The sequence below is a fragment of the Schistocerca piceifrons genome, chromosome 5, assembly GCF_021461385.2.
Source record: "Schistocerca piceifrons isolate TAMUIC-IGC-003096 chromosome 5, iqSchPice1.1, whole genome shotgun sequence".
Lineage (NCBI taxonomy): Eukaryota > Metazoa > Arthropoda > Insecta > Orthoptera > Acrididae > Schistocerca > Schistocerca piceifrons.
Window position 1 is genome coordinate 493,219,467 of NC_060142.1, and position 20,502 is coordinate 493,239,968.

At 44.7% G+C, this 20,502-nt stretch overlaps 1 protein-coding gene across 1 annotated transcript in view; it reads left to right on the plus strand.

The window, feature by feature from the left end:
* Nucleotides 1–15,044, plus strand: part of LOC124799103 (solute carrier family 52, riboflavin transporter, member 3-A-like) — a 30,621-nt gene extending 15,577 nt beyond the window's left edge. Inside the window, exons 2-3 of the mRNA XM_047262642.1 lie at nt 3,652–4,870; nt 14,850–15,044. Coding sequence (XP_047118598.1) covers nt 3,652–4,870; nt 14,850–15,044 — 1,414 coding nt within the window. The remainder of the gene's footprint in view (nt 1–3,651; nt 4,871–14,849) is intronic.
* The last annotated feature ends 5,458 nt before the right edge of the window (nt 15,045–20,502 follow it).

The window sequence follows — 20,502 nt, forward strand, 5'->3', positions numbered from 1 at the left end:
ATGATTAAGTAGGAGAATTTCAAACTCCACAAAACTTTAGACTGTTTCCATCCCTAGGAGGCTTTCACACGACTACATTTACTACCTCCCCAATTTCACTAAACTCTCAGTAAATCTGAACACTCCGTTCTTAGCAAGGATCAAACAACATTAATTAATGTTCTGAGGCTTTAATTTTTTCCACAAACTGGGACACTCTGTAATAATAGTTTAAATGGAGAGGAACCTGAAAAGTGTTGTGATAGGGACAAAATCAAGGTAGGTACATAAATTCAGTTATAAATTACCTTATATTTGAGCACACTAACACATCCAATAAGCTGATTCTTCACTGTACATCATTACAGTATTCCATTACAGTGATTGCGCAATGTGGTGGCAACTGCATGTTGGTAGGTGGATTTGCAGGCAGAATTGCTGGACTCTGTCCCTTCTTGGTGGCGATGATGGATACCAATTCCAGAATCATTCCAGCTATTTATCCATCCATCCGAGGCATTGGAAAGCGGCAGAAAAAGCCTCTCTCGGAACCAGCACAATATGCAACTTTTACATGGCAGTTCACAGTTTGGTAGCTCTTCCATGACTGACTCAATTCCACCTTTCCTACTTAGGCCAACCACAATTTGCGCGCGCTACACAGTTCCGTTCCCGAGGGGAACCACAACTACTTTTACATACAGAATAACTAAGAACCCTAAGTGAGGATCAGCAGTATACATAACAGCAACCAAACACATGAAATAAAACAGAAGATTTGCACATATTAACATTTCTACAAGAAATCATTCACACGGAAATTACAATTATGTACAGTAAGTTTTGTTCCCACCAAATGAGACAAAGAATTTAAATGACAGATATAACACATTGCATAGAATCAAGCCACGACATCAAAGTTTTAAACAAAGAAAAGAGTATACAATTTTGTGTTATCTATTCAATTTACAGAGGCTCAACGATGTAACATTAAACCAAAGTAAAAGGCAAAATAAATCCGTACAGCATTATAGCCATGGTGTTACAACTAGAGTTGCGTATGTCATCAGGTATTTAATAAGTGTCTATATATGGACATCGACATCCTCCTGTTTACTGTTCTTTCTCCGTTAAGCCTTGGGTATGGTTTTTTGAGCCTCGTGTGTACTTTTTTAGCAACGTATTGTATGTGGTCGCCACTGTGTATGTTTCCAATCCATCCAAACACTGAGGTATCTTTCTCCCGGAAACGTATGGGGCATGTGTGTAGAGTTCTTCAGTGTAGTCTCTTCAGTGCTGGTGTTTACGAAGTTGTTTCGGTGTGCGTGTGACCAGAACTGCCTCGCATCTGTTTACCTTCATGTTTGAAGGTTTCCAATCTTGCGCCAGAATAATACTGTCATTTGCGTATATGGCAACCACAGTGTTCTGTGTTGTTGGGATGTCATTAACGTAGATGTTAAGTAAGAGGGGCCCCAGGATGCTGCCTTGGCGTACTCCGGCTTGAATACCATGTCGTATTGATTGTTTGTCCTGAATGTCAACGTTGAAACTCCTGTTCTTGAGATATGAGTGTATGAGGCGTACGAGACCATCGGGAAAACCAGCGCAGCTGATTCTGACGATGAGGCCGTTGTCAGAAACGGTCGAAGGCTTTTTTTATGTCTAGGAACACCGCCCCCGTTGCTTCGCTTATGTTGTATCCGTCTGCTGTGTGTTCACCTATGCGGAATTGTTGTGTTGTCGAGTGTTGATTCCTGAAGACAGCCTCAGTGCCTAGTGAATCGTTTCAATATTACCTTTGCAACAATTTTACTGAGCGAGATCAGCGTATTGACAGATAGGTAATTTTGTGGAGAGAGTGATCTTTTCCTGGCTTCCTGAACATCAGCACCGTGGCCGTCTTCCAGAAGATAGGGAAGTGTTGGTGTCGTAGGATGGCATTCGCATCATGTGTTACGTATTCTACGGCTTTTTCCGTGAACTTCAGGACACGGTTTTGAATGCCATCATGACCAGTAGCTTTCGTAGATGAGTTGTGCTTAATAGCCCGTGTGACTTCATGTGTGGTAGCATGCCTGGCACCTGCTCTGTTGCAAGTGTAAATTCATAGGTCTGAGGGAGTCACATGCGGTGTGACAGACGCTGCTACTGTTCTGGCCATTAGTTCTGCCTTCTCCCCGGAGTAAACAGGTCCGTCTAGTCCTTGTAGAGTAGGTGAACTGTGTCGCTCCCTCGTGAAGTGCCGAGCTAGTATCCACATTCTTGGTCGTCTGGTATCCAGCTCAAAAATTTTTGGTCCCATTGTACGTTTTTCGATGTCTGTATTTTTGCCTGCATGATACCCTGCAGAACGGAATGGGTCCAGTATTTATACCTACGCTCTGCCCCCTCCAAGGCAACGTTCCAGACGTTCCATCTGCGAGCAGCTCCCACTTCTTTCGTTCCCTCTTTGGCTCAAAGAGCGGGATTGTGGGCTGGCTTTCCGTTTCCGGTCCGTTGTGTTTCCAGGAATTCTCTTTGCAGTCCGCTGCAGCTAGAACCCACTCCGGCGTTCCATCTTCTGTCTGGTGCGCCTGGTCCTATGCCTGGGGTTCGTTTCACATGACCACATGCTCAGTTCTTCTTTACGTAGAGTCCTGCTGCTGCCCCCTTTGCGTTTTCAGCAGTGCAGAATCCAGGCTCTCCTTGATTAGTACCCAGCGTCACGACTGATGAGGTTTTACTTCAATTTTGTTTGTATAGTCTCTTTTATAATACTGTCCCAGTGTCTGATAGTTAGGGCCAGAACCCTCGGTTAACCATAGTTCATGCAACGATTCAGTTCGACAGTTCTCGGCAATAGCGGATTTAATTGCCTGTCTTAGTCATGTGTACTTCTGATGTTCGTTGCATCTGATGTCCACTGTCCTATTTGTTGTAGTGTACTACATGCTACACTGGCTTAGATTATTACAAATTCCTGTTTTTCGTAGTCCCAAGTCCCATTTCGCAGTAACCTTCTTATTTTGGTAGGTGGACGGAACACACACTTGATACTGTACTTCATGATAATACTGCTGATTTTGCCAGAAATCGATCCTTCATAGGGCAGGTACGCCACAAAATTTGCTTCATCTTGCTGTTCTTCTAGGCTATGTGGTGGAGTGGATGGTTCAAGGGACTTCTGAACCTGTTACGCTATCTACCCTTTCCTGCAGAACACTGATCGTAGATGCTCTATTTCTACTGATTAACTGTCAGGGTCTGACATGGTATACGTCGTGTGGACCAATGTCTTGGGAACTCTGTTATTCTGCACTGTATGGTGACATCTGCTGACTTGCAGGTACAAAGCAGTGAGTGTAGATTTATGATAAATACTGTGGCCAAACCAGCCATTATAGCAAATATGTTAAAAAGCACGCATGGGTTGCTGTCCGAAGTAGGATTGGGATAGGGTTCGGAAGTCGTCCGAAGGTGGATCCATCTTTGTGAATCTGAAGTAGTGCCCAACATTATTTACAGGATATTGTTCGGAGTGGATCCACTGGCAGAGCACTGTGATTGGTGCCTGTAGACAGTACCTGTAACAAAGCCGTAACTTTGGTCATTGAACCTCACATGCCGAGTAATTTAAATAGTCCGCAGCTCCTTTGCCAGTGTAGCTTATGAAACTCTTTTCTTTCACAGGTTGCCTGTAAACGAGGAGATAAAGGAGACAAGACACCTACTCTCGCCTGATCTACCACGAAGTAGTCAACGTGAAATCGACATGGCATTCCTCTTGAAACGACTGTCGAACAGGCAAATACTGGTGCACATCCTCGCGACGTTGTTTGGAATTGGTACGTGGTTGCCGGTAAATGGAATGTACGTCCAGTTGCCGTTACTAGTCCAGACGCAGCCAGAAGGATGGAACCTGCCCTCGTACATTACTATCATCGTACAAATTGCAAACATTGGGCCCATCCTGTACGGACTGTCGCAGAAATTTCTCCCAGGGAAGCTGAGAGACAGCTTCATCATTTACGGCGTATTAATAATGGGCGCTATTGCGCTCTTGCTGATGGCACTGTTATACAGGGAGACGACGTACTTTGGCGCTGAAGAACATAGCACATATTTGTTCGTACTGACGTTTTTCTGTGCTCTAGTTGGCTGCACCAGCCTTGTGCTCTTCATGCCCTTCATGAGGAACTACAAAGAAACGTATCTTATATCCTACTTTGTCGGAGAGGGCCTCAGCGGTTTTTTACCAAGCGTACTAGCCCTTATACAAGGTGTAGGGGGTAACCCAAGCTGTGTGAATCAAACTGTCGTAAATGCTAGTAATCCTGACGACTCCTACACAATTCTTGTGTCGGACACACCGTCACCAAATTTCTCAACCACTGTTTTCATCGTAATTATGTTCGTAATAATTATCATCAGCACTGTCTCTTTCGCACTTTTGAACAATCTGGAAATCTGCAAAGCTGAGAGAGTTAAATCACAAATGGTGCAATATACGAAAAAAGGAGGTGTAGTCAAAACCGCAGAGGACAACGCTCCAGAAGAATCTAGCGAGCAGTCGGATGTGGAAGGCACGCTGCCACTTTCCCGCTGTACTTACATTTATCTGATGGTGCTAGTCTCCACAGCGGCAGCGTTTGGATACGGTGTGCTCCCCAGCATCCAGTCATACTCCTGCCTACCATACGGTAATGTCGCCTATCACTTGGTGGTGACTTTGTCTGCCATGGCAAAACCACTGGCATGTTTCATACAGTTCTTCCATCCAAGGACGTCAGTGAAAGCTTTATCCGGGATCTCAGTGATGAGCGGCATTTTTGCTGTCTACATCATTGTCTTAGCACTCATGAGTCCGACACCACCTCTGGTTGGCTACACGACTGGGCAGCTCCTCGTGGTAAGTATAAACTATCGACACACGCTGTCACTATTAACATAACTTTCCCTGTGTGGGGCCCAGCGATTTATTGTTGCAATGTGTAAAAAAAAGTTACCGGTGTCGCTATCTACATAAGAGGGGCATTCAATAAGTAATGCAACACACTTTTAAAAGGAGGTTGGTTTTATTCAGGACTCCAATACACCATATTATCCCCCACTCTTTTGGCTATAAAACCCTATGTTTCAACACAATCTCCATTCAGTGCGATGGTCTTACGCTCTTTACTGGGAGGGCATGTATGTTCACATGGTACCACTCTACTGGTCGATGTCGGAACCAACATCTTGCTGCATCAATAAACTCTCCATCATCCACAACAGCTTTCCCCCCAGGGGGCTCGCCACTCTTTGGCGGGTTCATGCTTGGCTACCATGGGCCCCACCCTTTGCAACACGTTTTCCCTTCTGTGTTGTATGTCTATCCTCTTGCTATTTTTTTCCTCTCCCTTGGGGAACATGTTAGGAGTATTATTGGAAATGTTCTGCATTCTGTCGCTTACCTGCGAACAGTCTCAACTTTCTTATTAGCTCCCTTTTCCATTCTTTGTTTTCCTTCTCCTCTGGTTCCTCCGCTTCAGCGTTTGAGGATCCTCTTTTTTCTTCTTCCTCCCTGTGCGCTCCTGAATACCGGCGCACACGTCTGATGCATAAAAGGTGACTGGGTAACGCGTAATTCCCAGCCCTGCGTCGACAGGTAGGGTTTGCATGTACCCCCTGGTACAGCCCAGGCCCAGGGAGCTGTAACCTTCCCAACTTGCCAATTGGTCTCTACGTCAGGTGTTCGGGAGATGTTAGCAATCACCTAAGGTGGGTGCGCCCCCTTGTGAAGTGGGCCGCCAGTTGGACGGAGCGAGCCATCAGAGACGCTGGCAATCGTGGGGGATTTCCTTGTGATGAGTCAATGATCCTCTCCATCGACGTCGACGAAACGTAAACTTAATGAGGCTTCTGATTCGAAGACCCTTCCCACTGCATCGCAGTTCTTTGTGGTATAATATACTGAAGATGGTCAGTCCTTTGCCACAGTCAATCCATTTATTATTCAGAAAGGTGTTGATGCCATTCCTGGCCCTGTGAAATCCTGCTCTCGTTTACAGAATGGCACTTTGCTTGTGGAGATGCTTTCTGATTCTCAAGCACAACCACTACTTGCTTCCTCGCTTCTCCACAGCTACCCTGTTCATGTCGAGGCACATAGAACTTTGAATTCTCCCCATGGTGTAATTTACACTGATTTGCTTGACGGTCTAACCAAGGCTGAAATACACTCTTACTTCTCTGATCAGGGTGTCATTGCTGTCCATCATGTAATTAAAAAGGTCGATTCGTCCTTGGTGTCCACCCACACTCTTTTTCCTCACCTTCGATAGGGTGTTGCTGCCGTCCACGCAGGCTATGAAATCATCACAGTCTGGCCATACATTCCGAATCCAATGCGAACCAGTGTCGTTGGTTCAATCGCACTAGAATTTCTTGTTCACACCCACCCAAATGCGTAACCTGTGGCAGGGATGCCTCCTCCTCTCTGCTGTATCAACAGCAATGGCGGCCACGCCGCCTCCTCCAGGAATTGTCCCGTGTATTTAGATGAGCGGGCTGTTCGAGAGATTCGGGTAAAGGTAAAGGTGCCTTACCCAGTAGCTCACAAGTTACTGGCCTGCCACCTATAGTTCAGTTCTTGTTACCTCTCGCTCCATGAAGAACATGGCCACACAGACATGCAACATCAAATTTGGATCTGAGGTTGTGAAGTCGCCCACTGTCAAGGTAGCATCGCTGTCCCCCTGTCCCGCTGTGAAACAGTCATACTCTCATCTAAAGGGGTGAAGGTACCTACTACGCAACCGGCAGGCAGGAAAGAACAGGAGTAGTACTCCTGAGAATACTTCCTCTGTCCCTCCAGCCTAACAACACCCAAGTCTTCCTCTAACTAGAAGGGCTCAGATGGTTCAAATGGCTCTGAGCACTACGTCACTTAACTTCTAAGGTCATCAGTCCCCTAGGACTTAGAACTACTTAAACCTAACTGACCTAAGGACATCACACATCCATGCCCGAGGCAGGATTCGAACCTGCGACCGTAGCGGTCGCGCGGTTCCAGACTGTAGCGCCTAGAACCGTTCGGCCACTCGGGCCGGCAACTAGAAGGGCTCGAAGAAGTCCTCTAAAGACAAATGGTCTTCTCCTTCACCAACTTGAAGACCCTGCTCAACAGCGTCGCCACGTGGTCACTTAGCCCAGCTGGCCTCTGTCTCGCCAGTGTGCGCCACCAACAGTTTTTCAGTGTTGGACTCCACAGACCGACCACACAAGCACGCCGATGCTTCTGTGACCCCACAGAGCAGGATCCTCCTGCTTATGTGCCCTGTAGTAGCGACTCTCTACTAGCTATCCCTCGTGGGCCACCGAGTTGACACCCCTACATCTCTTCCTCCTCATGACTGTCCTCTAATGGAACGTTCGTGGCTTTCGGTCCCACAAAGAGGATTTATGGCTGCTTCTAGCATCGCAGCATCCCCTTGTACTCTGCCTTCAGGAAACGAAATTTCGCCCTCAAGGCCGCTTTGAGTTTTCACATTACTTATCGATTCGTTTTGACGTTCCCCCTGAGGTCGGCATCTCATCTCACGGGGGCATCATGCTGCTCATACAGGATGACCTTCATAGTCAACTCATCTCCCTGGCTTCCTGTCTTCAAGCTGTTACCATTCGCCTTTTCCTTCCCCACCTGACTTTCTCCCTCTGTACCATTTATGTACCTCCATCAACAGGGCAGACTTACTTCAGCTTATTGGGCAGCTACCTCTCCCATTTTTGCTACTCGGTGACTTTAATGTGCATCATCCCCTTTGGGGTACTCCCATGGGGTACTCTTCTTGGCTGACCTTCTTACCCAACTCAACTTCTTCTGCCTTAACACTGGAGCATCCACTTTCCTTTCTGAATCCTCACACGCCTATTCCCATTTGGACGTATACCTTTGCACTGCCCAGCTTGCCCATCATCTTGAGTGGTCCATTCTTTCTGACGCCTACTCGAGCGACAAAGTTCCTGTGTGCTCACCATCTGCTGACTCCTACGCCATCCACATGCATCCCCAAATGGCAGCTTACCAACGCTGACTGGCAGCTTTACTCCTCAATGGCGACCTTCGCAGAATAAGACTTCCTCAGATTGATAACCAGGTGGACTATCTCATCAACGTTAGCCTTACTGCTGCAGAACGTTCCATTCCTCACACTTCCTCTTTACCACGTCGTCTCCCAGTCCCTTGGTGGACTGAGGCATGCCACGACGCAACTCCTACGTGGAGACGTGCTCTCCGTGTTTTTAACCGCCACCCTACGCTGGAAAACCGTATTAATTATAAACAGATGCGTGCAAAGTGTCGTAGAGTTCTCTGGGATAGCAAAAGAGCTAGTTGGATTTCCTTCACTAGTTCTTCTAACCGTTCCACACCTTCCTCTGTCGTGTGGGCCAACCTCTGACGGCTCTCTGCAACCAAGATCCATTCCCCCATTTCCAGCCTGACAGTAGGTGCTGATGTCATCGTGGGTCCCGTTGCTATCTCCAACACCTTGGGCTGCCATTTTGCGGAAGTTTGGAACTCTTCCCACTATCACCCTGCCTCCATCCACCGGAAACGAGTGGAGAAGGCTTGGGCGATACCCTTCTCTTCTACGAGTCGTGAGTGCTACAACGCTCCACCACAGGGCCAGACGCTATCCACATTCAGATGTTGCAGCACCTCTCTCTTGCAGGTAAGCACTTTCTGCTTAACACATATAACTGCATCTGGGCTGAGGGCACATTCCCTGGTCGCTGGCGTCAAGCTACCGTCATACCTATACCTAAGCCCGGTAAGGACAAAAACCTTCCTTCTAGCTACCATCCCATCTCTCTTACCAGCTGCGTTTGCAAGGTGATGGAACGTATGATTCATGCCTGGCTGCCCGGCTGGTGTGGTGGCTCGAGTCTTGCCATTTACTCTCGAATGCACAGTGTGGATTTCGAGCACGGTGTTCTGCAGTTGACCATCTCGTTACTTTGTCCACCCATGTCATGAATGGTTTTCTGCAGAAATCCCAGAGTGTGGCCGTGTTTTTCGATTTGGAGAAGGCCTACGACAGCTGCTGGAGAACTGTTATCCTCTGTACTCTTTACACGTGAGGCTTCTGTGGGCGCCTGCCGTGTTTTCTTCGGTCGTTTTTAAAACACCAAGTTTTCAAGGTGCGTGTGGGTTCTGCCTTGTCGGACACGTTTATTCAGGAAAATGGTGTGCCTCAGGGTTTCGTCCTGAGCTGCATCCTCTTTGCTATCGCCATTAACCCTATAATGGCCTGTCTCGTGCCGGGCATCTTCGGCTCCCTTTTTGTCGATGATTTTGCCATCTATTGCAGTTGTCCAAGGCCCTGTCTCACTGAGCGGCGTCTTCAGCGCTGTCTTCATCGTCTTCACTCCTGGAGCATCGCCAATGGCTTTCGCTTTTCCACTGACAAAACCGTCTGTATGAATTTCTGGCGGCATATATCTTGGGCCTGTTGCCCTTCCGTTCATTTACACTACGGAATTCCTGGGGCTCATACTCAATAAGAAACACTCTTGGTCCTCCCATGTCTCTTACCTGGCAGCCCACTGTATGCAGTCCCTCAATGTCCTGTGTGTCCTCAATTGTACTTCTAGGGGTGCCGATCGAACCACCCTCCTCCGTTTGTACCTCTGTCCTAAACTCTACTATGGGTGCTTTGATTATGCATCTGCACATCTATCCCTTTTATGCCTTCTGAACACTATCCATCACCATGGCATCCGTTTGGCCACAGGTGCCTTTTACACCAGCCTGGTTGAGAGTCTGTAAGTTGAAGCTGCTGAACTACCACTGTCCAACCACCATGACTTTCTCCTGAGCAGGTACGCATGCCGTTTGTCTGCCATGCCTAGCCACCCCTCCTATGCCTCATTCTTTGATGATTCCTTATATCGTCAGTATTGGGCTCATCCCTCTTCTGTTACCTCCTGGAGTCCACTTTCGCCACTTGCTACGGTGGCTTAACTTCACGTTACCTGCAACTATCCCAGTGGGTGTGAACCTTTCACCACCTTGGCTTCGTGAAGCCACCCATGTTGACCTTGGCCTTCATTCGCTTCCTAAGGACACTACTCCAGCCTCGGTCTGTCGCCTTAAGTTTCGCAACTTTCGCATTGAACTTAGCGATAGTACCTTCGTATACACTGATGGCTCTCGGACTGACAGTGGGACCGGCCGCTGTGGCCGGGCGGTTCTAGGCGCTTCAGTCTGGAACCCCGCGACTGCTATGGTCGCAGGTTCGAATCCTGCCTCGGGCATGGATGTGTGTGATGTCCTTAGTTTAGTTAGGTTTAAGTAGTTCTAAGTTCTAGGGGACTGATGACCTCAGATGTTAAGTCTCATAGTGCTCAGAGCCATTTGAACCATTTTAACCACTGACTGTGGGGTCGGGAGTGCCTTCATCATTGGCACCTGTGCCTTTCGATATCGGCTTCCGACACACTCCTCCGTACTTACAGCCGAGCTTTTTGCATTGTCTCAGGCCACGTAGTACATCTCGCGACACAGCCTTCCCAATTGTGTCCTCTGCTCAGACTCACTCAGCGCCCTCTAAAGTCTCTGTGCGCTGGACACTGCTCATCCCTTAGTGCAACAGGTCCAGGAAAACTGTCGCTTGCTCACTCTTGGTGGAGACGATGTCATGTTTCTGTGGGTCCCTGGTCATGTCGGTCTGCCAGGAAACTAGGCTACTGACGCTGCTACCAATGCTGCAGTCCTCGTACCCCAGTCCACGAGTACCTCCCTTCCCTTCGATGATCTCTGCATTGCCGTCTGTCAGGAGGTGGTGTCCCTTTGGCGTCGCCAATGGTCCTCCCTTTACGGGAATAAGCTTCGGCTTATTAAGCCTCTCCCGGCGCTTTGGACGAACTCCTCTCGGCTCTCCCGCCGGGAGGAGAGTATTTTAACTCGGCTGCGTATTGGGCACTGCCTTTGTAGTCATCGTCATTTGCTCAGTGGCGCTGCCCCAACTCTTTGTACGCATTGCGCCCAAATTTCAACCGCCACTTCCTGCTTCCTGCTGGAATGCCCTTTTCTTATCAGTTTATGTTCCAGTTTGGGTTTACCAGCTGATTTATCAGCCGTTTTAGCGAATGTCGCGCGGGCTGTCGACTCTGTTTTACTTTTTATCCGCCGAAGCTATATGGCAAAGCCCATTTAATTTTAGTTTTGGACCTCCATTTTTGTATGGTGTTTTTTAGCCCTTTTTCCACGTGCCTTTTTTTAGCTGTCTCCTATTCTGTCCATTGGGACTGACGCATAGTCGTTTCCCTCGTCTCTGTGTTTGTGTTCTAGAGTTTTGACTTGGGTGCGTATGACGCCTTTTTTTCTTTCTTGCGCCCTAAAACAAAACAAAAACGTGCAGCTTCCCGTGGAATGCATCCTTCATTGGGCCAAACAAATGGAAGTCGGATGGTGCGATTCCGGGCTGTAACGTGGGTGAGGAACAGTCCAATGAAGCTTTCTGAGATACTCACGGGTGAGTAGACATGTGTGAGGCCTTGCGTTGTCATGGAGAAGGAAGAGTTCGTTTGTGGAGGCGAACAAACTCACTTCGCTTCTTCAGTTTCCTGAGGGTAGTACAACACACTCTCAATTGATCGTTGCACTAGGAGGGAGGACATCAAACAGAATAATCTCTTCAGAGTCCCAGAAGACCGTCGCCACGGTTTTACTGAGAGGGTGCGGCTTTGAACTTTTTCTTCGGGGCAGAGGTGGTCTCGTGCCACTCCATGAATTGCCGCCTTTTTCCGCTTCGAACCGATGAGCCCATGTTTCATCGTCTGTGAATAATTTCGACAAAAAATTGTGACGATCAGCCTCGTAACGCGCAACCAATTCCGCGCAGATGGTCCTCCGTTGCTCTTTACGGTCTTCTATTAGGCGGCGAGGAATCCAGCGGGCGCACACCTTTGAGTACTCCAACTGGTGGACGAACGTGTTAACACTACCAACAGAGAGGCCAGCTGCGCAACGAGACGTTTTATTGTGATCCGTTGATCACTTCAAATGAGAGTGTGAAGAGTAAGTAAAACATAGCACGAAATTCTAAAGATTTTGCAGGGATAAGAATGCGTTGCGTAAACTTTGCGTATGGTTGATTTTAGCTCTCACAGTGCAGTAAATGAAATGTAGATAGGATATCGACGTCTTAGTTAAAATTTAGAGCAAAAAGATCTCACATTTCGTTCTCGTGTTATCCGAAGGACGGTCGCGCGCGAATTGCCCATTCATGTTCTTGGGAATCGCGAATCATGTGGTCGTACCAATCGTCATATCTCATAAATGATTCATTATACCGAAATGAGGTTTACTGCTAATGGTAGCACGCAACGAGGCACAAATGTTGCAATTAAATACTCGAAACGTTTTTCTTTACCGACCTTTGGAAGTACTTAGACCGCAGCAGTGAGAAGTAGATTATTCAGGACGCATTCCTGAAAATTGGAAAATCCCAAGTGGCTCGCGTGTACCCGTCCACAACACCTGGGTAACGGCGTGGCATGACGTGTATACACGTCCACAGCAGCGGAAGGCTTAAAGCTTATAGTATAAGTAGGAAACAATCATACAACGAAGAACGCGTTAGACAGAAAGGATGCAAGGAGCGGACACAACAATACTACTCACGTTCGTTTGAAAAGTATCGTTATGTTCGTTCACTCGGTGCCCTTCTGTAGTCGTCGCTCTATGTAGTGTTTATGTGATAAAAATGGGTCCCACATTATTACAATTATGTCTTAAACTATTATCTGCACAAAAAATCTCATTAGGAGTTCCAAAAGTAGTTTTTTGCTGTTAAAATTCTCATCGGTATGGACAGCAAAAAGTTTTAAAGTTTCCACCGTGTCAATTATTTTCTCACCATGTGTTAGAGTTATCACTGGTGTAGTAACTCATGATGTACAATACTAGATATGTTGTCTAAAACTGAGATATCTATTTTTTTCGCAAATTGGGAAATATTTTTTACAAGAGTAATAAAATGTTCCCTAGTATTATTGTTTTCTTCACAAAATTCGGCAAAACTATTCAAATTTTGTGCACTCAAGAACAATAGCGTACCTATAAAGAGTTCTCGAAATCGAGCGCTTAAACACGGCGCATTGGGCTACGCTACAGGTTAGTCTGTTACAAGAAGCTTTATTTGGAATTCGCATATGTTGGATTTGCTGACTCTCGATCAAATTGCCACCTTACAGTCTTACCTAGACATTTTGCAAGGTTACAGATCAGTCTGTTATCACAACCAAATCGTAAGATTTCAGCTGAACACCAGTTGTACCATACTCGTTTTAGTGATTCGTTCAGCAACGTAACGCGAAACAATCCGCTACATAAATAATGTCGCCGACTTTTCCGGAAAATGTCTCCAAACACCTGCATCTGCAGTCGCGATATATTAGGAAACTGATGTTTCTTTCGTTTGTGTTGAACACTCGCCGTGGATTTTATTGGCAAAAATTCTTCCAGTGCATCACATATAGTGCCCACATAAGACCGGGGCCGCTACGTGCACAGACGGCGTATGGCACGTCTGGAGAGGGTGGCGGTGGTGGTGGTGGTGGGGGCTACAGGCAGGCGCTGTCAGGGATATGCTGAGCGATGCAGGGGAAGTGTCGTTCTAAACTGAAACCTACGCTCACATTTTCTGTAAATATTAAATGGGGGCCCTCCACGCCCACATTTGCATGGTGGCCATTCAAAAAGACCGTCACCTCTGCTTTGGTTAGTATCTAAAAAGAATTTCGGCGAAAATGCACCGATTATTTTAACCTGGCTTTTTAGCCGTATGTGGCTTTCTGAGAAGCATCTTGAGTGGCCAATTTTGAGTGAAAACTACACATTTCTCTGGCTGCCACGTCAAAATTTGTTTCTTTTGTAAAACACAGCGGAATTTACACAGTCTCACTTCACTAATATGTTGTGCAGACGCAACTGAAAAAAAAATGAAAAATTGTTTTACTAACTTTATTAAGCGAGAAACTGAAGAAAATTAAGATCAGTAGCTTATGAAAAAGCACATTCTCGGTAAAAAAAAATCGTGTAATGTCTTAACTTATGTTGTTCCAAAACCCACAGCATTTCTCGTTTCACCAGCTATCGATTGCCCTTAAAAATTGCATTCTTTCATCGAAAAAGTCTGTAGTTAGTGGAATAACACGGCAGATAATGAAGTTTTGCCGCCAAAATCTGATTTCGGTATCTCAAATCGTTTGACATATGAGGAATGTAGTGGATTTTTCACTCTGGCTTTATCGCTGGCGCGGCGCGATCGCAAATGAGTGAGTGTCCTACGTCAGATCAATTTTCTCGAAATTGGTGACAGATAGACCTCCATCCAAGTCTAAAGAAAAGTTCAATATGTCAGCTAAAATTCATGCGCTGCAACATATTATGTAACATGCACCAAACGCAAAATCTTAGTGACCTCTGTTTTTCATTACAATTTTTTTCGAATTTCGCGCAGTGTCTTACTTCCACGCAAATCTCGCAATAACTATGACCGTTAACGAAACGATGGGCACGCTATCATGAGTCTGACATACAAAGGAAGCCAAAATGATTTTTTTATCTAATAGTTTTTGTAAGATCGTTTGAGAAAGATTGATGGATGTGTGGCTCGGTTCTGTCATCGCTAACCGGCCGAAAGATTTCAGACGCTGTTGGGTCTTCCATTCAGAACAAACGAATGAACTGGACCAGTGCTTTGGACGAAAGCTGGTCACTGCGCATCGTCCACCGTACGTATCCTGCACGGGGATATGTCTGGTGAAGAAAGAAGAAACTGTTCTCACTTCAATACCGTTTCCTGACACTACAGGTACCTACATTTGCTTGATTACAGGTCATATCATGGATAATCTTCACGGGGGCAATTACGTACGTCAAGCTCGCGATAGCGTCCATCTTCCGGACGGAAGGAGGCCGCAGTCTGTTCTGGTGCGGCGCCATGTTGCAGCTCGGCGCTGCCACAGCCTCTGTGACCACTTTCTTGCTTGTGAACTACGCTGACATCTTCCACTCGTACACGTCATGCTGAGCTGCAGAATAGACAGAGTACTGCCCAGTATGCGTTAGTGCTCTGAAACAGCAAAGAATGTCTGAAGCTACAGATAATTATCCGTAAGATATGCACCCTGATATTTAAGATAAATATTATTTGGGCTGCTATAAGACGTCGCAACATTACTGGATAAAATTCATAGACGAAAGAAAACGAGCAAGACACAGATCATACTGTGAATTAAAATGATGAGGACGTGAAATGCTGTTCCATGCCCTGTCTCTTAGATGCTGTAAGCTCCACATCAGAAGGCGTGCAGTTTTTATGAGTAACTAGACTCGAGGGAATACAGACATGCAACAACCTGACAGAGGATGCACCCAGTCTAAAAACAATTCAGTGCTTCGTGGCTGATTACCTCTGGGAAAACATCGAGTCATCTGTTTCAATAGTATAAGTAAATTTTATTTGTTGTATGTTCCGTGGCTCATCTTTACAACGTATTACAATAATGAACAGCTAATCAGTTTATAGAGTATTTAACATAATTTGCATCTAAATATGACTGGCTACTAAACATTTGCAGAAGGGCTTGTGTAACACTGAAAAATTTAACTAAAAAGAATTGAGTATGTACTTACTTTACTCTAAATGCAAGCTGTGAAATACAAATTAAATAGGAAGAGGAGTAAACAAGAAACATTTTGTGTTTCATTTTAAATTTAGTTTTGCTATCCGTCTGACTTTTTATATCACTCAGAAAGTTGTAGAGGCACTCGCTTTCTCCTGAATTAAAGTCGGTTGTGTTGACAAGTACTGATGTGTAATTAAAATATTTATTTACACAAATTTTTGTCTAATGTATGATTTTATGTGAACACCGAAAAATTTCTTCTTTAAATATGAAAGAGTAAAATTTAATTAGCATTAATGAATGAAAGAATGCAAATTACATCAACAAACTGATCTCTCTCTCTCTCTCTCTCTCTCTCTCTCTCTCTCTCTCTCTCTCTCTGTGATTTGCAGCAACATGATCTCAGTTGTCTGATATGATCTGAAATGTACTGATATGTATAGGTACAGCACTTAGGATTTCTTGCATTTTATCAATTTCATCATTGTTTTTCTACCTTATGATATTCAGAATAAATTCCATTGTTTTAATTAACTAATTAACAAAGAGACAAATATGCAGATAACCAGTGAATTTTCTTGCATAAAGTCTTTCCAATTTCTTCTGTTATTGTAGGTGAAATGCGATTGCTTGTGAAACTAGTGTAATTTGACAAAAATGATTTTTTTTTTGTATAGTAAGTAATTAAATGGAAGGTTGCCTCTATGAACGTGCAATGTAACTGGAATTAATACTGAACCTTGTGAAAGTCCATTTGGATTTCTTCAGAGTCAGTAAAACAATCCTGACCCTATTTGGTGAATTACATGATACAAATTTCCACATCCTTTTTATAATGTACAGCATGAGTTATTTGTCTTTTCCTAAAATCTCAGTCACTATGGTGCACATAGTTGTATACCTTGGATAGATTATGAGAAATAATTGCATGTGCTGTTTACTAATTTAATGCTTATAAAAAATTAGTCGTGAGTGTGTAAATGGAGTTGTCAGTTGAACAACCCTTGTAGATTCCAAATTATGATGTACTATTTATATCACCTCATGCCAAGTAGGAGAATGCTCTGGAGTACATAAGATTATTTTAAAAAATAAAATAACATTCATAAATGAAATATAGTAGCTATTTATATATGTCAAAAAGTGTATCATTGCAGCATATTTTAATATTTTTACAAACATACACTGAATGAAGCATTAAATAAAGAATATTTACAGTTTTCTTATTTTGAACATGATATATGAGTGAGATTTGTAGATAACTACATGTCATGGACTTACTACCTATCTTTTTCAGCCACCTACCTTTATCAACCAAACTGTTTGGCATCATGTCCAGTAAATTTGATAAACGATATAACAAATTATGCTACCTATGAATTATCACTTCTAGTGGATCTATTGAAGAGTGTCTGGCGCTACACCATTTAAACCTTCCACCCCCCACCCCCTATCGGTCTCTGCTTGAGTTTATTGTCCATAACTCATTACTGACTGTACCTGTATGGCTACCTCAAATAACAGAATAAAATACTGTCACAAGATTAATGTTATTGATTCCTCTAAGAACGTATGTGCATGCATTAAGCAAAATAGATATGCTCTGGATTCAAGGGTAATGACTGGATCCTACTTACAGGGTTGGGCAGTAATGTTGACACTCTATCGATACGAGAACTGAAAGGTGACTGTGGTCAGGAACACACACTGTGTTGTTTGGTCTGGTCATGCAAATAATTTATATGTACAGGAATTGCAGTGGAAACAGCTCTCTTAATGACCTTCAATATACGAGTTAGGATCAGAACAACTTACTAAAACCCGTTGTGTGTGGGTCAAATCAAAGACATAACAGCGCCAGCATTTTGTTACTCGTGGAATCTACCTGCATCCTTCTATGGGCGCTGTTGCGTCAACAGTGTCCTGAGTAGCCAACCGACAGGCCGTCAGAAGCAGAGGCTCGTCCTTCGTGAAGACGGCTGTATCATCTCTCCTACGTAAGTGTCCGTTTATAAGTGAGTTCTTGCTCCTCCACGAAAGCCGTTGGCCTTCCTTCGGCCGTTGGCTTCAGAGCTTCTAACGCACTGGCTCCTGCCAGGCTGCTAACCCAACTGGTGTCGTAGGTACACTCCTTCACAGAAACTACAGAATACTTTGCACCAGGCCTGACTAACATTACCTCTGTCTTCCTCGCGAAGTTGGAGCACAATGGCTTTGCCCTTGCTCTCAATTTCTGTCGCAAGAAATTGTCATTGTGCTGCCCCCCCCCCCCCCCCGCTCTCGCTCGCTCGCTCTCTCTCTCGCTCGCTCTCTCTCTCTCGCTCGCTCGCTCTCTCGCTCGCTCGCTCGCTCTCTCTCTCTCTCTCTCTCTCTCTCTCTCTTTCTTTCTCCCCCCCCCTCTCTCTCTCTCTCTCTCTCTCTCTCTCTCTCTCTCTCTCTCTCTCTCTCTCTCTCTCCCCCTCTCTCTCCCCCTCTCTCTCTCCCTCCCCCCTCCCTCTCCCTCCCTCCATTCACCCACTGTTCCCATACCACCTAGATCGCTGTAGTCAATGATAGTTTTAAAACGTATATCGTTAAACGCCTAACATTGCCTCAGTATCACAAACGCAGTTTTGTGGTGACAAATCAAAATATTCCTATCATAATAGGTGAGATAACACTGCTGTTTTCTGCTGTTTTATGCACTACTTTATTGATAATTATGACGTCAGATCTGTCTAATCATAATAGAAGAAAACGAGTTTTTCGTGGCATACACGTTTCACTTTTATTATTTGCAAGATATCTTCATTCACCTGGAATAAATACACATTTGTGCTCAAACTATCCTACTTTAGATTACGAACATTTTATAGTGAGGTTATAAGCAGTTCTGGTACCCTCTGCTTATCTATGATGTAGTGACAGCATAAACTTCTACACAAAAATTTCGTAAATTTTTGTCTACTTTTTCTTGATTTACAGCTGTTCTTCTTCTGATATCCCAAATTTCGTGTTCATAGCACTAGGAAATGAACATTCGTTTACTTGATGTTATATATGGATGATGTTGCCAACTGTTGATCGTGATTACCAACTACTGAATGTTTGTTCGTGATATCAGTGATCTATCGCCGTGTGTGTGTGTGTGTGTGTGTGTGTGTGTGTGTGTGTGTGTGTGCTTTAATATCGTATGTACTGTTTTTACATATACGTGTAGATTCCAGGTCACGAAAGATACCTTCCAAATAATAAATACGAAACGCCTTAAACAAGAAAATATTTGTTTCATTGAGTTGTGATTAGACGCACATAAAGTAATAATTATCTGTATAATATTCCCTTCCCTCTCCCCCATGAACGATGGACCTTGCCGTCGACGGAGGGGTATCTGCTGAGAGTTCAGACAAACGTGTGGTTCGAGGAAAGCGGCAGCAGCCTTTCCAGTAGCTGCAGGAGCAACAGTCTGGATGATTGACTTATCTGGCCTTGTAAAACCTACCAAAACGGCCTTGCTGTGCTGGTATTGCGAACGGCTGAAAGCAAGGACAAACCAGCCATAATTTCTCCCAAAGAAATGCAGCTCTACTATTTGGTTAAATGATGATGGCGTCCTTTTGGGCAAAAAATTCCAGAGGTAAAATAGTCCCCCATTCGGACCTCTGGGCGGGGACTTCTCAGGAGAATGTCGTCATCAGGAGAAACAAAACTGGCATTCTACAGATAGGAGCGTGGAACATTGGATCTCTTAATCAGACAGGTAGGTTAGAAAATTTAAAAACGAAAATGGATAGGTTGAAGTTAGATGTAATGGTAATTAGTGAAGTTGGGTGGCAAGAGGAACAATACCTGGCCACGGGAATACAGAGTTATAAATACACAGTCAGAATCAAATGATTCAAATGGCTCTGAGCACTATGGGACTTAACATCTGAGGTCATCAGTCCCCTAGAACTTAGAACTACTTAAACCTAACCAACCTAAGGACATCACACATATCCATGCCCGAGGCAGGATTCGAACCTGCGACCGTAGCAGCAGCGCGGTTCCAGACTGAAGCGCCTAGAATCGCTCGGCCACACCGGCCGGCAAATACAAAGTCAAATAGAGGTAATGGAGGAGTAGGTTTAATAATGAATACGAGAAATGGAATGTGGTTAAGCTACTATGAACAACATTCTGAATGGATTATCGTACCCAAGATAAAAACGAAGCCACGCCTACCACAGTAGTACAAGTTTACCTGCCAACTAGCTCCGGAGATTTACCTGCCAACTAGATCCGCAGATCATGAAGAGATTGAAGAAATTTATGATGAGATAAAATAAATTATTCAGATACTTAACGAGACGAAAATTTAATTGTGATGGGGGGGATAGGAATTCGATTCTAGAGAACGGAATAGAATGAAAAATAGTAGGTGAATATGGACTGGGGGAAGGGAAAGAAAGAGGAAGCCGCCGGGCAGAGTTTCTCATAGAGCATAATGTAATCATCACTGACACCTGGTTTAAGAACTATAAAAGAAGATTGTATACGTGGAAGAGACTTGGAGACACCGGAAGGTTTCAAATTGATTACATAATGGTAAGACAGAGATTTCGTAACCAGATTGTAATTTTAAGACATTTACTCGAGCAGACGTGAACTATGTCCCAATTTATTGGTTATGAACTGTAGATTAGAACTGAAGAAATTGGAAACAGTTAGGAAATTACGGAGATGGGACCTGGATAAGTTGAAAGAACGAGAGGTGGTTGTGAGCTACCAGAGGGAACACCAGGCAACTGTTGATTATAACACGGAAGAGGAACATAGTAGAAGACGAATGGGGAGCTTTAAGAGATGAAATAGTGAAGGCAACAAAGGATCAATTAGGTA